The sequence below is a fragment of the Hydra vulgaris genome, chromosome 03, assembly GCF_038396675.1.
Source record: "Hydra vulgaris chromosome 03, alternate assembly HydraT2T_AEP".
Lineage (NCBI taxonomy): Eukaryota > Metazoa > Cnidaria > Hydrozoa > Anthoathecata > Hydridae > Hydra > Hydra vulgaris.
In genome coordinates, this window is record NC_088922.1 from 58547470 (window position 1) to 58563643 (window position 16174).

At 27.7% G+C, this 16174-nt stretch overlaps 1 protein-coding gene across 1 annotated transcript in view; it reads right to left on the reverse strand.

Moving 5' to 3' along the window:
- LOC100212580 (midasin) overlaps positions 1-16174 on the reverse strand; it is a 186762-nt gene that overhangs the window by 53612 nt on the left and 116976 nt on the right. Inside the window, exons 59-62 of the mRNA XM_065793812.1 lie at positions 14328-14455; positions 14133-14252; positions 13891-13997; positions 9164-9268 (exon numbers count right to left, since the gene is read on the reverse strand). Of these exons, the coding sequence (XP_065649884.1) occupies positions 9164-9268; positions 13891-13997; positions 14133-14252; positions 14328-14455 (460 nt within the window). The remainder of the gene's footprint in view (positions 1-9163; positions 9269-13890; positions 13998-14132; positions 14253-14327; positions 14456-16174) is intronic.

Sequence of the window (16174 nt, forward strand, 5' to 3'; positions counted from 1 at the left end):
TTTTGCAGCTTGTCTGAAAGAGAAAGGGCATAATTAGAAAATCCGCCCAAGATATGGTAACAGTATTCCATACAAGGATGGATTTGAGATTTATAGAGATAGAATAGAATCCAGAAGAATAGAAGAATAGAATCCAGAGTAAGAAAGTTTCGAGCATGATAAAGAGATGCAACCTTAGCAGATGCTAATTTTGCAATGTATTTAATATATGGTTTGTATTTGCAATGTATTTAATGTATTTGCAATGTATTTAATGCAGTGTATTTAATGCAGTGTATTTAACGCATTTAATGCATGTATTTATTGCAATGTATTTAATGCAGTATTTGCAATGTATTTAATATATGGATTTAATATATGGTTTCCAAGAAAGATCGGAAGAGTTAATCCTGGAAGAAGAAGGGTAGATGACTCATCAAGTACATTGCCATTCATAAATATAGGAAGATCTAAACTATTGCGATAACGATTGGCTGAAAGAAAGAGATTTTTTCTGAACTAAAGTTCACCAGCCACTGTGAGCCTCATGTGGTAGCAGAAGTGAGATCCTTTTCAAGTTCAAATACCCCAACCAGGCAATCAGAGAGTGCTGGCTTCTTATCATGACAAGAATAAATGGTAGTGTCATCAGCAAACAATGCCACCTTAGATGTGAGAATATTTGCTAAGGATTGAATCTTGAGAAACCCCTGAAGTTACAGGATATGAAAAAGTGTGCTGGCCATCAAGGACAACTTTAATACTATGATTGAAAAGGAAGGACTCAATTATCTCAAAGATGTTACCAGATACACCGTAAGAAAAAAGATTATAGAGAAGATCAGCGTGCCAAACTTTATCAAAAGCTTTAGAAATGTCAAGAGCAATAGCCTTAACCTCTTCACCTCTTTCTAATGCATAATAAAAACTATTGGCTATTACTGTTAGCAAATCAGCTGAAGAACGAGAAGATCAAAATCCATATGATCCATGATGATCAGAATCCACGATGATCAGAAATCCATATGTTCATATCAAATCAAAATCCATATGATCCATGATGATCAAAATCCATGATGATCAGAAAGTAAGTTATTTGATTCAAGATGAGAGATTAAGTGTTTGTAAATGAAAGATTCAAAAACCTTGTTTATGGTAGGAAGAAGACTAATGAGTCGGTAGCTAGACGAGTCAGATTGCACTTCAGAATTTTTGAAAATAGGGATAACAGATGCTGCTTTTACAAAACAAGACACTGGCCAGCACTTGTTAAATAGTTTTGAAAGCATGGATGACAGCTCCGAAGAACACTTCTGCAAGACTACAACAGGTATGTTGTCTGGACCACAAGCTGTAGAAGAGACAACGAACGAAGAAGTTTGACGGCTACATCAGATAGAAAGCAACTAGTTTCGATTGGAAATCGCAGCAGCACAATGTGAGGAAAACCATGGAAAAGCGTGAGGCTTGACCTGGAATCGTCAAGAGGGAATAAAAGATTCCATGCCAGCCTGAATCCACAAAATTATGCAAGAAGCCCATTTGTCAGCAGGAAGACGAAAGATTTCTACCCATAGGCCATCACGAAGAAAATCATGGAAAGAGTCCCAGTCAGCTTTAGGGTAGTTGTAAGAGGTAGGATGATAGGGGGATTCTGATGTAGAAGAATGAGCACTGACTAGGATCAGCAACAAGACATAGGCAAGAGTAGAGAAGTTAATGATTTGGGTTGTCTGGAAAGCAAGTTGGAAAGTTGACTATTTGAGTTAGAGATTGAGAAAGGCAAAAGTTGTGGGCCTTAACGCCAGCAAAGTCACTGACACTAGAGCCAAGCCATTCAGTGTGTTGAGCATTAAAGTCACCAACAACAATGATATTGGCTGATGGATAAAGAGAAAGGGATTGGTCCATTTGATCAAAAATAATATCAAAAAGAGCGCTGTCATGAGATGAAGGAGAGTGATATAAAACAAAGAGAAAGGCGGTAGAGTGAAGTGGTGCTAAACAAAAGCACATAAAAGAATAGTCTGTGGATTTAAACGCAGTTTAAATCACAAGATAAGACAGCTGAACTTAAATTAGTCTCACAAAGAGTAAGTAGGTCTGCTGAACTTTGCAAGAGATAAGACTCAACAGAAGAAAAGTTACTTTGAAGACACGAATATTAGTGAATGATAGGTTTAGAGAACTTGGTGATGACAATGGTTTTTTGTGTTTTATAGTTTTGGATACTTTAGCCATTTTAAATTTGTTAAAGAACTTGACTCAAAGCATAGATAGTACTCAGTACACTATTTAATAGTCCAAGCAATTGCCTCATTAATATTAATAAAGCCTAAGCCGTAACAAAGGGCTCCAAATGTGGCCTCAACAATCCATACCAAAAATACCAACAGGGATACCATCTATGCGCAACATGGTACTGTTAATACTCTGATATTTTTCAGCTGTTGATGGAATTGGTCTCTCTGAGAGCTACCACAGAGTTTGGGAAATCTGACTACCAGCCAGCCTCAGAACCATAAAACTGAGTTTTAGAGCTGTACCCTCATTAGGAGATAATAGAATGAGTTGCCCAGTCAAAACAGAGACACAAGCAAAACCCATGCATTGAGTCAAGAAGATCATGCATTCAACATCCTAAACTAGAAACAATGTATTATAAATACAACTGCGCCAGCCTAATAGATAAAGAAGGGGTGCAAGGCTGCTCAACAGATAGAATCTGTTTACCCCCTAAGTTTTGCCTAGGAGGTCTTCTACAAGACAGTAGCCGGATGCGTTTAGATCTGCCCAAGATGAGTATTTATATATATATATATTATATATATATATATATATATATATATATATATATATATATATATATATATATATATATGTATATATATATATATATATATATATATATATATATATATATATATATATATATATATATATATATATATATATATATATATATATTAGGGTAGGCCACAGTCCCACATATATTTTTCAAAGTATCAATTTTTCTAGTAGCTGCATAAAATATTGTTCCTTTTACTATAAAAATCATTTTTTGTTATGAAAGTGTTTATGTAGCTCATCTCTAAGTTCTGCCGAATTTCATTTTAAGTTTCAGTTATATGAATAAATCCAAAACACAAAACTTCCATTACTTCTGTTCCGTTTTTTAATTTGTTTGGCATAATATTTACTAATGACGGCATATTTCTATTGTATTTCACGCATTCTTGTTTATTTAAAATTAATGTAAGCAACATAATCTACTGCAGCATGCAGCAGTGTTTTATTTATTTTAACTAATTTGTTGTATTTTGATTCGAATTATTCTTTTTTTTCTAAATATTTTGCATAAGTAACAGCCGCTAAATCATAAAGTTTACATACAAAAAGAAATGTAATTAAAATTCTTTTTTATATAATTAAATACCATGAAATTTTACGATACTTAAAGATTTTTGATTTAAAATAAAATAACTTGTTATTTTCAAAGAACATAGTTAGCTTAGATGTGTTTAAAGTTAAAAAACAAGGTTAATAAAAAAAACGAAGAAGCACGTATCATAACACTAATATATTTTTTAAGAAAGCAACTAAATTTATTAATTCTATAATTATATTCATCTTTCCATTTGTTTTTAAGAAATGAAGATGTTTTACGTTTTATTATTTTTCTAGCAGTCATAAAATTTAATTCATTTTAACATTTTAACATGGCATCGCATACACAAAAAAGAAAAGAGAATTTGTCTGTAAAAAATAATTTGACTGAGTCAATTAAAAAGAAATACTCAAAAGTATTGAAATCGACAAATGAAATATAGTTGGTCGGATATCCGCTGGCAGATATTAATACCAGTTCTCTGCCTACTACTAGAGATGTCTACAGATTTTTTAGCTTTATTTATTTGAAAATAAACTTAAATTCATCTTCTGTTTTGCTTGTTAAGGTATCAATTAAAATGATGAACAATTTCGATTCAAGTGTTTTCTAAATGTACAAAAGAATTAGGTACTAAAAGCAACATTTCAAAATTAAAATTAGCTGCAAAATTAACAATGAAAACCGTTAAAGTTTTTTGGGATAAAGCTGATATTCCTTGCAAGCAGGAAAAGTATATTATTGAAAGTATTATTAAGTTACATGATAAATGGAGAAGTCTTGCAAAGTCTAAACATAAATGTTTTTCAAAAAAAGATTTACTTATTCAAGGCTTTAGAAAAATAATGGATAATTTTTTTGATATTAGTTCTCCGAATTGGAAAGAATATGTTAAAAAAACCAGATCAAATTTAAATGCAGAAGAAGATATTCTCTGGTTTTCAACACTCAAAAGTGGAGTAAAAATTGGAGGACTAGGTTGAAAAGATAATTTGTTAAAATTGAGTGTCAAAAGAAAAATAGAGAAGGAGGAAAAAGAAAAATTAAGAATCGATAAAGAAAAGAAAAGAAAATTAAATGATAAAGAAATTGATTTCAGCGTTTATAAAAGTGATAGTGACTCAACTGAAGAATCATTTTTTGCTACGTCTAGAGGTTCTATGTACTCAGATTCTCAGAGCTCTTCTAAAATTGATTATGAAGTAAATAATTTTGAATCTTCTGCAGGTGTAATGGAAAATGTTGTATCAGATAATATCAATTTAATTTTGCCAAGAAACTTTGTTTGTCATCCAATGATAACAGCAACTGCTGATAGATCTAAACTATCAAACGCACAGCTTATGATGAATGTTTCAGCAATCCTGGTTCTAGGTTACTTTTTGATTGATATTTAAATCACTAATCAGTTTCATGAGTTTTTTATTAGTGTGATTAGTTGATAAGAAAAATTATATTCTGTATTTTTTAGGTGGGGTTAAAGCTAATGATGTAGATATTTCACTAAACACAATTAGAAAAGCACGTAAGCAAAATAGACAAATTATGGCAAGAAATATAATGGCAGAATTTAAAAAAGAAGTTAGATTAGATTATTTAACTCTTCACTGGGATGGGAAACTTATGAAGCAAATATCTGGTAAAAAGTTTGACTATTTAACTGTTTTCCAAACTGCGAGGAAGGTAAATTTTTATCTATTAAACCTATTCAGTCAGGCACAGGTCATTCTATATGTAAAGGAATCATAGAAGATTTAGAAAAATGGGATCTTAAAGATAATATTGTTGCCCAAGTTTTTGATACAATGGCTTGTAATACTGGAGTAAGAAACGGAGCGGCAACTCTTCTTGAAGAATGCAAATCTATAAAAATGCTTCTCTGGCTTGCATGTCGTCATCATGTTTTAGAATTAATCCTAGGGTCGTTTTGGAAAGCTTTATTTCAAAAAGAGACATCATCTGATGATAATATAGAGTTTAATAATTTTCAAAAAGAATGGCTTCACTCTAAAAAAATTCCTCTCAAACTTTCAAATAGATCCCTTGATCTTGAAAATTCATTCTTAAAACAAAAAGCAAATGAAACTCGCAATTTCTTAGAGAAAGTATTGCACTCTAAGCATCACCCAAGAGACGATTACAAAGAGGCTGCAGAACTAGCAATTTTTCTATTAGGTGGAGAAGAGCCCAAGAAATGGAAAACATGTGGTGCTCACCATCATGCAAGATGGATGGCGCATTTGCTGTATGCACCAAAGATGTTAATATTTAAAAAGGATTTACCCGAATCTGATTTAAAAAACCTTAAAATCTTTTTGACTTTTAGCTCAGCCACTTACATTAAAGCTTGGTTAGAAGCGTCAAAGGCTTGCGATGCACCAATTAATGATATAGAATTTTTTAATGATCTAGAAGCACTTAAAGGTATACCAAACTTCGGTGTACCTGCTGAAAAAGCCCAATATGTTTTAAGCAGACACTCTTGGTATCTAACCGAGCAGGTGTCTGTATTAAGTTTATTTTTAAATAAACTTTCTCTAAATGATAAAAATAAAATTGCAAAAAAAATGCTAGAATACGGAAAACCACTTGGTATCAATTGCGGTAAACCAACTCTTCCAGTGATTAGAAAAAATTCCGATATTTTATCTTATATTGGGAACAAGTCTTGGTTGATTTTTCATAATTCAAAAGATGATGGAAAATGGCTTAAAATTCCTTCTTCAGAATGGGACGACAATGCCTATTATTTGAAAATGTAGCTGTTTATCAAAACTCTAAAAGTGACTAATGACGCAGCCGAGAGAGGAATTAAGTTGTGTTCTGATTATCTCCAAATACTTACAAAGGTAAACCGTAAAATTAGTTGAGAAGAAATTATGAATAAAAATCTAAATAATCATACAAATAATATTTCTTATCTTTAGGACGAGGCTGTACGAAACGAAGTTTTTAACGTGGTTGAAAATCACAGAAAAGTTGTAGGCAATTTTAATAAGAAGCAATTATTCGTTGATTTAGCTAAGTATAAATAATAACCACTTTTTCATTAGCTTTTCTGTTTTTAATTAGACCCCAAAAAAATTCCAAATAAAATAACTCTTCTGTAATCCAGGCAATATGTGATTAAAAAGGGGTTATAAAAGCAGTTATTAGTTGTATTGTGGTAAACCCCTCCCCATATGGGGGAAGAGTATTGAAAGTGTCACCAAATATCACATGGAAAGGGTGGTTAGCTACAATGTGACGTGAAAAAAACCTTTTAATTACAATTCTTATTATAGCGGAATCAGTAAATTTTTAGCAAAAAATTACTTAGAGATATATCTTTTTTAACAATAATAGCACTGCGCATAAAAGAGAGGGCGGGGGAGGAGTTGATAAACAAGTAACACAAAATTATACATGGGGGAAGTCCAAAAAGGTTCAAAAACATATTGCCTATTAAATGAACAGCCTCAAATAACAAATATTTCCTATAGATATAAAAATTTTAATCTTTTTTCACTTTCCTACAAAATCCTTATTTTGACATATTTTAGACTAAAAATGAAAATAATCAAATCAAATTCGGCAGCACTCAATGATATTTTTTTCCAAATTTTTTTTTATAGTTTGTATTCATATGTGAAAAGGATCACGTTTTTTTGCAGACATGTTAAATTTTCAAAATTTTTTGTTTTTGGCCTACCCTAATATATATATATATATATATATATATATATATATATATATATATATATATATATATATATATATATATATATATATATATATATATATATATATTTGTGATGGTATTTACATTATGAATAGATTTCGTCAGCACAAAACAATTGAACATAAACTTTGCTCTGGAAGACCTAAAGTTAAAACTGTAAAGACTGATAGATTATTAGTAAGGTATTCCAAGAAAATTTCTAGCAAGACTATTAAACTTAATTCATTTATGCATCAGTTTTATGTCATAAATTGTAGCATCGATACAACTAACTGTTGATTATGACAAAATAATTGGTATGGCTGTCATCCAGTAAGAAATTGTTTACATCTTGTTGATATAATAGTGATGGAATTAGGTAAATCAGATGCTGGGTTGATAAAAATCCCAATTTTTAAAAAAAAAAAATCAAAAAAATGATTTTTTTGATTTAAATCAGAATTTTTTGATCTAAATTACATTTTTTTGATTTAAATTACATTCAAGAAAAATAAATTTTAATCTTACACTTTTTAAAAATATTATGAAATCATGACTAAATTAATATAAAACATTGAAAAATCTTTTTTAATGTTGATTGTTTACAAATTTTCAAAGATTCAATCAATGAAACTCATTGATTCTAATGCTTTTTGATTAAATAGTTTGAAATAAGAAAATCAATTTGCCTGCTTTCTCAATTCCGAATTTATTTCTAATGTTTGAATGCACAAGACCAAATGATGAAAATATTCTTTCAACTCCTGCAGATGAAGCAACTGCAGTAAGTAATTGTTAAACAACTTTCATCAATTCCTGATTCACACGATCATTATGAGATTTCCACCAATCACATGGCTTAATAGTTTGAACAATGTTATCATTGAACATAAACATTTGAAATGGCGCTGCTTCTGCTTTAAAGTTAACCAAAAGTGGAAGAAAATCTGGATTCTTTGAAGCTACAAAGTCCATTCCAATCTCTATTTCTTTATCAGTTAATACTTTACCTCTGTATTTAGGATTTGGAGATGAAAAAAACACCAAAACAAGGTATTCAGGATTTAGAACAAAAATTAGCATTGAATTCCAAACTAAATCCTAAACCGGTATTTGCATATATTTACAGGAAAACATCAACAAAGAATTGATTTCTTTGTTGATGTTTTCCTGTAAATATATGCATTCCTAAAAGCATTATATTGGACTGATAGCATTCAAAAAGCAGTTAAACAAAGTACTATAAATGGAGCTATAATAGCAAGTACATTAAGCAAGTATTTTATTTCAATTTTTACAAAGGAGGATATAACTAACGCCCTAAAAGTTATGTACAAATTTAAATATGAATGTCCGAATCCAAGCTTTACAGGAGCAGTTATTAAAACATTTTGAGAACCCATAAAGTTCTCAAAATGTGTTTTAAATCACTCAGCAAGCCTTTATGGATATTATCTAACAAGTCTTACAAATCAATTGTTATTCCAGACCTTTGCAAAAGAGCAAACATTATACCCCTAATTTATAAAAGGAAGCAAACTTGAACCATCTAATTATTGTCAAAACTTAATAACTTCAGTTGTATTTAAATTAATAGAGTTATACGAGATAAGATAATGAAACAATTGATAATAAAACAAAAACACGACATCATTAATAAAAAAAACAACTAATTGATAACCAAAAAATTGATTTTTTCACCTAAGCACTTGCTGATGGATACAATGTAGATGAGTTAATATTAGATTTTTCAAAAGTGTTTCATTGTTAAGGTTATTAGTAGTAATTATTATTAATGATTTATTAATTAGAATCAAAACTGCAGGCAAACTTTTTGCTTATGATACCAAACTTTTAGCAGTCATTAAATCAGAATTAGATAATATTAGTTTACAAAAAGATTTTAACATTTTAAAAGAAAGGACAGTTGACTGGCAGATTTAACGTGCAAAAATGTAAAGTAATTATAACGTTATAATATATAATAATATTGCCAGATATAATAACTCTAAATACAAATATAAAAGTTGTTTGCTAAATAATAAAACAAATTTAGAATAAAATAAAATTAAATAAAGCTGCTAGATTAAAAATACCTTATATTTTTGAACATATTTTCTAAGTGTTCTGTGAGCTTTAGAAATTGTGTCTTTTAATGCATAATAATTGATGTCTGTCCATTTAGTGATCTTCACAAAGTCCTAAATTAATGTGACTAAACTTGAGTATAATATCATATGCTGGACATGAGACAATTAAGTTATTATCATGATTACATTATTACAGTTAATAAACTTATTATAATTACATTGACAAGTTTAAAAAACTAATTAAAAAAGCACAAAGAGAAATTTTATCAAAAGACTACACCCTTACAGACATTGGTTTTTTATTGATTATCTAGAAAATCAATCAGTTTCACAGAAAAGCAAAAGGTCTTCATGACATGTTCAAAAAACAATTAGGTTTATCGTAAGAAGAACAAAAATAATTTTAGTTTTCCAAAAATAGAAAAGCTATTAGTTTTTTTAAAAAACTAAAGGTTGCTTTTGGTTTTAAATTTTTTTGGTTGTTTATTTATAGCTGCCATATTAATTTAACCAGACACGAAATTTCATTGCATGTTTTTGTTAGTTGAACACTGTTAAAGAATTCTCTGGTCTATCTTTAATTCACTTATCAGTATATTACTTTGTCTGTATTAAACTAATGGCATTAAATATCTTTTTCCCTGTAAATATTTGTTTTTTTTATGTAAATTATATCTATAGCAATTGTTTTCATTTGCATCTGGAAAAATTATTACTAAAATTAACTACAATATATCATAATTAGCTATGATATATTGTTGGTAAGTGACTTAAAAATCTTAAATTTAATAAATGCCACAATGCTATATATCTTTAAAAAACCTTTCAATACAATATCTTAAAGGTGCATTCTTGTGTGGCAAATTGTGTTTTCATAAAAAAATTTGTCTTTTATTCTTATGCTTATAATCTGATAGAAATATCTTCACAAGAAGTATTACAGATAGATATTTATATGTCAGATAGACAACTTTTACAGATAGATATTTATATGTCAGATGGACAACTTTTACAGATTAAAAGTTACAAATTAAAAATAATTTTAAATCTAAAACTTGGTTTCCAATAGTTGTAGAAATGTAAGTTGGACAACTCGATGTCAGTTGTACAATGAAATACTGTAAAATGTTGCGGAAAAAGATTCTATTTTATTTTTGCAACAATTTCTGTATCTAACCTCATTTAACCTAACTCTGTGCTTCATCTTTTTTGTTTTAAAATGACTTAAGATGTCTCTGAAATGATCCATGCAACTCTAGTCAATTGTTATATATATTCTAATTATTTATCATAAAGTTATTTTATGTAACTTTTAATATTAACTAAAATTATATTTCTCTTTATTAGGATCCAATCGATCCAAATCCAACCATGAAAATTAAAGGAGATCCTATAAATCCATCACAAAAAAGTCTTATAGTTGACAGAGTAACACTAAGCAATTCAATTCCTGATATAACTTGTGGCCTGGGTCTGGTCATCTTTTTATACTACATTTTTGATATAGCATACTCAAAGAAACTTTATAAAACAATGTGTTTTCTAGAACATGACGCTTTTGAATGAAATAGTAAACTTCCTGGTAACATTCAAAACATTTCTAACTTTTTTAACTTGCAGTATTGAATTATAAAACTTCTTTACAAATGTTATTAATATGTTTAAAAGCCTTTTTTTTGAAATCAATATTTTTTTTTTTTTGAACTCAAAGTTTTTAGTTTTGTTTATTTTCTTTACAAAGAAATTTTTTTGTTTTTATTTGATTCAGTAGTATATTTTACAGTGTTCTTTAGTAAATAAATCCTGTTATTTTATTCTACACACACACACAGAAAAAATTTCTAATTAAATTGCAATCATTGACTAAATACTTCTATTTTTAAAACAGAACTCTTGAAGCTAAATTAAGTATAATAATCATTAATAATAAGCAGGAAATTAAAAAATGGGTTCTGCCTTCAACAGTTCGACAAAAACTATCAATTTAATTGTGATTTCTGGAAAACCAACTTTTGGTTTTATGGCTTGTCCCAATATGCAAACTAATTTTGAATATCCAGAAAACCAAGTAGCGTCTGTTTTCTAAAAAACCAACTTAGTTTGATTATCTGATTATGGGAATTGGTTTTCCAGAAAATCAAACTATTTTGGTTTTCTAAAAAACCAAAATAAATCGATTTTCCATATATTCAAAATTGCTTTGTTTATTCAGAAAAGCTGTAAAACAAAAGTGTAAGATTGAAGATATAGTTTTGTAATTAGAAAGACTAATCTGATATAATGCGATTTTAAAAAGCCATTAAAATCTTAAGAATTTTTCTTTCTTTTTTTTAAAGAAATTGGGAAAATATCAAAACAAAAACAATTTGCAAAATGGACACAAATAAAGATGCTCAAGTAAAGACAAAATAACTTTTTTGTATTCAAAATGGTAGTTCATAAGAATGGTGAATGAAAAAAAGAAAAGCTTATAAATTATTTGTGTGCTTTTCACTTTTTAATTAGCCACAACTTTTAGTGCTCCTACAAAAAATATGATATGAATTTATTAAAATAAATATAAAAAAGATAGAGTAAAAGTACTGACACTCTTTGCAAAAAGCTAAATAATTTTTTTAATATTGAGAACTTTTAGGATTTTTTTTCTTCTGCAATATAGTTGTTTATTATAGCAATTTCGCAGTGTAAAAAATATTTTATTAAAAGTTCAAGTTTTTATTGATTTTTTTTTTTAAATTGTCTGCTTTTGGAAAATTGTCCCTAAAAGAAGACAGTTTGAAAAAAATATTTGAAAAAAACTTAGATAAGTTGATAAACTCAATATATTTTTACTAGAAAAAAATAATTCAAAAAACATGAACAAGCTTGACCTAAAATAAAAAATGTATAAACTAGGTTCTGCAACCTTTTGAATTTCTTTTCCTGCTGGTGCAATTTCAACATATGTTCGTTTAAATTAACTTGCGTATTCTTCTTCTCTTAACTAATTTAACCATGCTTCTTCTGTAAAAACTTGACCACTGGTGTTGCAAGATGTTTGTAAGCATTTTGGAATTTTAAATTGCTTCAAAAGAGCTTTTTCAAGACTGATTTTCACACGAGTTGCCAATTCTTCTTGAGAAGTTAAATTTAAAGTTAAAATCAAAAGTATTATTGCAGTTAGGATTGAAATTAGAGTTTAAGACGGAACCAAGGTTTGTATTTTCTGAAGAGTTTGACGCAAAAAAAACTTGGACTATTATGTTACTGAGGTGTTATTAAAAGTTTCATGAACTTGTAATTTTGATTTGTCAATGTTTTCAATGATTTAATGGATTTGAGTACAAGTATAAGCAAAAAGCATTGAGGATAAACTTTGTTGCAAAGAAACTTGAGAAAACCCTTTTGGACAAATTGCTGAAACCACTTTCAGCATAAAATCTTCCTACAATATCATGCCAAACATCTTTAACATGGCAAAATATGCTAACAGAGGCTGCAGAGTGTGGGATGAATGGGCAGGAATGCAAATTAGTGTTATATTATTTTCTTTACATTTCAAGGCTACACTTAATCATGTGTGTACTGTGGCCATCCAAAACTAAAACATAATGACCACCTATTTTTTGAATATGAGGATTAAACACTTGATTGAGCATTTCAAAAATTGATTACTTTCCATCCAACCAGATTGTAATGTTGTGTAAAGTTGAAATTTAAATTTTAAACTGATTATAGGAGGGATTCATAGTATCGTGTTTAAGTTGAAAACTAAAGAAAATCTTGGGTTGTTATTTTTTTTAGCCTTAAATATCTTATTAAAGTAATCATTTTAATATATTTTATTATTTTCCAAACACTGCAAATAAAAAAACTCTTTTAAAATTTGCTAACACCTTTATTTTTAGTAAAGATATTTAGTTTTCCTGATAAGTGTGTGCTTTTGCACACTGTCCAGTTTGTAGTATTTTAGTTTACTAAATAATGACACTCTAAACTAACGTCAATGTTAATCAAGTTAAAAATCGATAAAGATGAAATCATGATAAAGATGAAATCACAATAAAGATGAAATCACGATAAAGATGAAATCACAATAAAGATGAAATCACGATAAAGATGAAATCACAATAAAGATGAAATCACAATAAAGATGAAATCACAATAAAGATGAAATTACGATAAAGATGAAATCACAATAAAGATGAAACTAAAAATTCAAAGTTTAATGATTAAAATAAAGCCACAAAATTGTGAAAATAAAAAACTAGTTTCTGTCATTAAATCTATATCATCACAAAATCTCAAGAAGAATTCAACTCAACAGCTAGTTGGTCTAAAAACTAGTTATATACATTTTAGCACATTGATTTCTTCATTTACTTAAGAATTATTACAATTGCAGTTTTTATGAATATTTGTTTATTTCAACAAATAAAACTTTATTCTGAAATTCTTATTTATAAAAAAAAAAGAAAAAAAAAAAGTGCACATTAATATTTGATAAAACATGCAGAAAGAAAAAACTTTATGCATGTTTCATATCCATACAGAGATGTTCAATCAATTAAGCATTTTATTTTATTATTTTTTTATTTTTTAGATAACTATTAATTAACTTGTTTACCTATCATTACCAATTAATTGTATTGTTTGTTAATCATTAAATACATTGAAACAAAATTGCAAAAAGTTGAAAATCAAACAAGAAAAAGGTTTTGAAGAAAATATGTTAAAAATAAAATAAAACAAACTTTTATCTGTTGTTCAATTGGTTTTTTTCTCTCAGATAAAGACAACAAAATGGCAGATTGAAACTGATTATAATACATCCAGATATTCCATATTGCATTTAGGGTACCTGTAACAAAAAAAACTATACTAAAATAATACAATGTATTAAAAAATAATTAAATAAACAAAAATTTAATTAAATAAATTTTGACTAAATAAACAAGGTGTTAAGTTGACTCTAATTAAGGAAAAAAAAATTAACCTTGTTCAGTTCCATTGCTACATAAGTATGCATACAAAGTGTATACAAGCTGTAATCGAGATCTATATTCTCCAATATTTGATCCTTCCAAAAACTCTTTTACAGCTAATATTAGAGAATCTAAAACAACCAAAAATCAAGCAAATCATTTAAATCAAAAATATATTTAAAAAATCTTTTGTTGAATTTCCAAACCTCTATTAGATTTTATTTCCTCTTCATTCTTATTACATAAATTGCGACATAAATTATAAAAATGAAACCAGAATGATGACATATCAGCTGCTTCAAGTTCACTTTGATCAAGTAATTTCTTCCATTGACTTAAAAACAAATTACAAAAAATGTTTAAAATAATAATTTAAAAAAAAAAAAGTATTTTATTTGTGTTTTTATAGATTTTGTTGATTAAATGAAATAAATAGAAGATGCACTATTTCAAATAAGCAGAAGAAAATATTTATGCAAGTGGAGTCAAACCAAAAAAATTTTTTTTTTTGGTTTGACTCCACAGCTCTAAACCCCATAGAAAATGCACGAGAGCTATTAAAGAGAGAAATTTCATTAGAAAAAGCTACAAATAAGACCCAATTAATTAAAATATCAATGTTATAAATTTTGAAGTGGGAACATAAAAAATATTATTTTGTCTTTCCTGGAAGAAGGAAAAAAAAGCGCATAACTATTCAGGATAACCACATAAAATTCTTGTAAGTAAAAGAGATATTAGAGGATTCTAGAGGAGATTTAGTATCTGATTTAGAGGATTTTTTGCAAAACTAAAAATGTACTGAATAAAAATAGAGGACTTAAGAGGATTTTTTTTAATTTTATAGGTTTAATGTCCATGTTTCTACATTTATGGGCTTTGGACAAGGGTCAATAATGCCATTTTTTATGTATTATAATTTAAATTATTTTTTTAAATAAAAATAAATAAACAAATTTTTTTTTGTCTCTGCTGTCTCCTTTCAGTCAGGTAGATATTTTTGTCAGTCAGGTAGATATTTTCGTCAAGGATATTTGTATGCCAAATAGTTAGTATACATATTATATTTTAACCCTTCAACTACAGTCATTAATTTTGCCAATTATTTCTTAAAATTAAAAAATAATACTATGCTTGAATATTATAGCATCATCTAATAATATTGGTTTTATTATTTTTATTCTAACAGTATTTTCATTAAAATAATATTTAGATATTTTTGAAATAAACGTCTGCAGGATACATTTAGCTGCAAAACTTATTCTTAAAATTTATTTATATTTTAAAATATGTTGTTATTATTTTGTTAAACATTTGAACTGTGTAAGATAATGATATTATTTTAATAAAATATGTTGTTATTATTTCGTTAAACATTTGAACTGTGTAAGATAATGATATTATTTTATTAAAATATGTTGTTATTATTTTGTTAAACATTTGAACTGTGTAAGACAATGATATTATTTTAATATAATATGTTGTTATTATTTCGTTAAACATTTGAACTGTGTAAGATAGTGATATTATTTTAATAAAAAACACTTTTTATTATCTTTTTATATTTATGCAACTTTATAATTATATCTGTAACTTTATGATTTTAATTTTACTGAGAATTTTTAATTTATAATTATAATAAACTTTTTCTTGACATAATGTGTCAATGACATAATGCAAATAAATAAAACTTAAAATACAATATATTTTTAAACTACCCAAATTGAACTGTCTATTTTTAAATAATTTTGGTTGTTCCAGTTAATAACAATTACTTAAAACAATAAAATTATTCATAATAATTTGGGTTACTAATAATCCAACTTTGATGTAAAAAAAACATTTGCAATTTACCAAAGATAACACAGGTCAACAACAACAACAAAAAATTACTGGTGTCCAAAATATTTTAATGAATTTGGGGTATTTTTGGGGTGCTGATTCTGAATATGCTATCAGTTTTGCCAGATTGGCTCAAGTTTTTGATATTTTTGGTATCTTATTTATAGCACTTGTAGGTAAATGTGACGCATCATCTCATTAATTTCTTGGG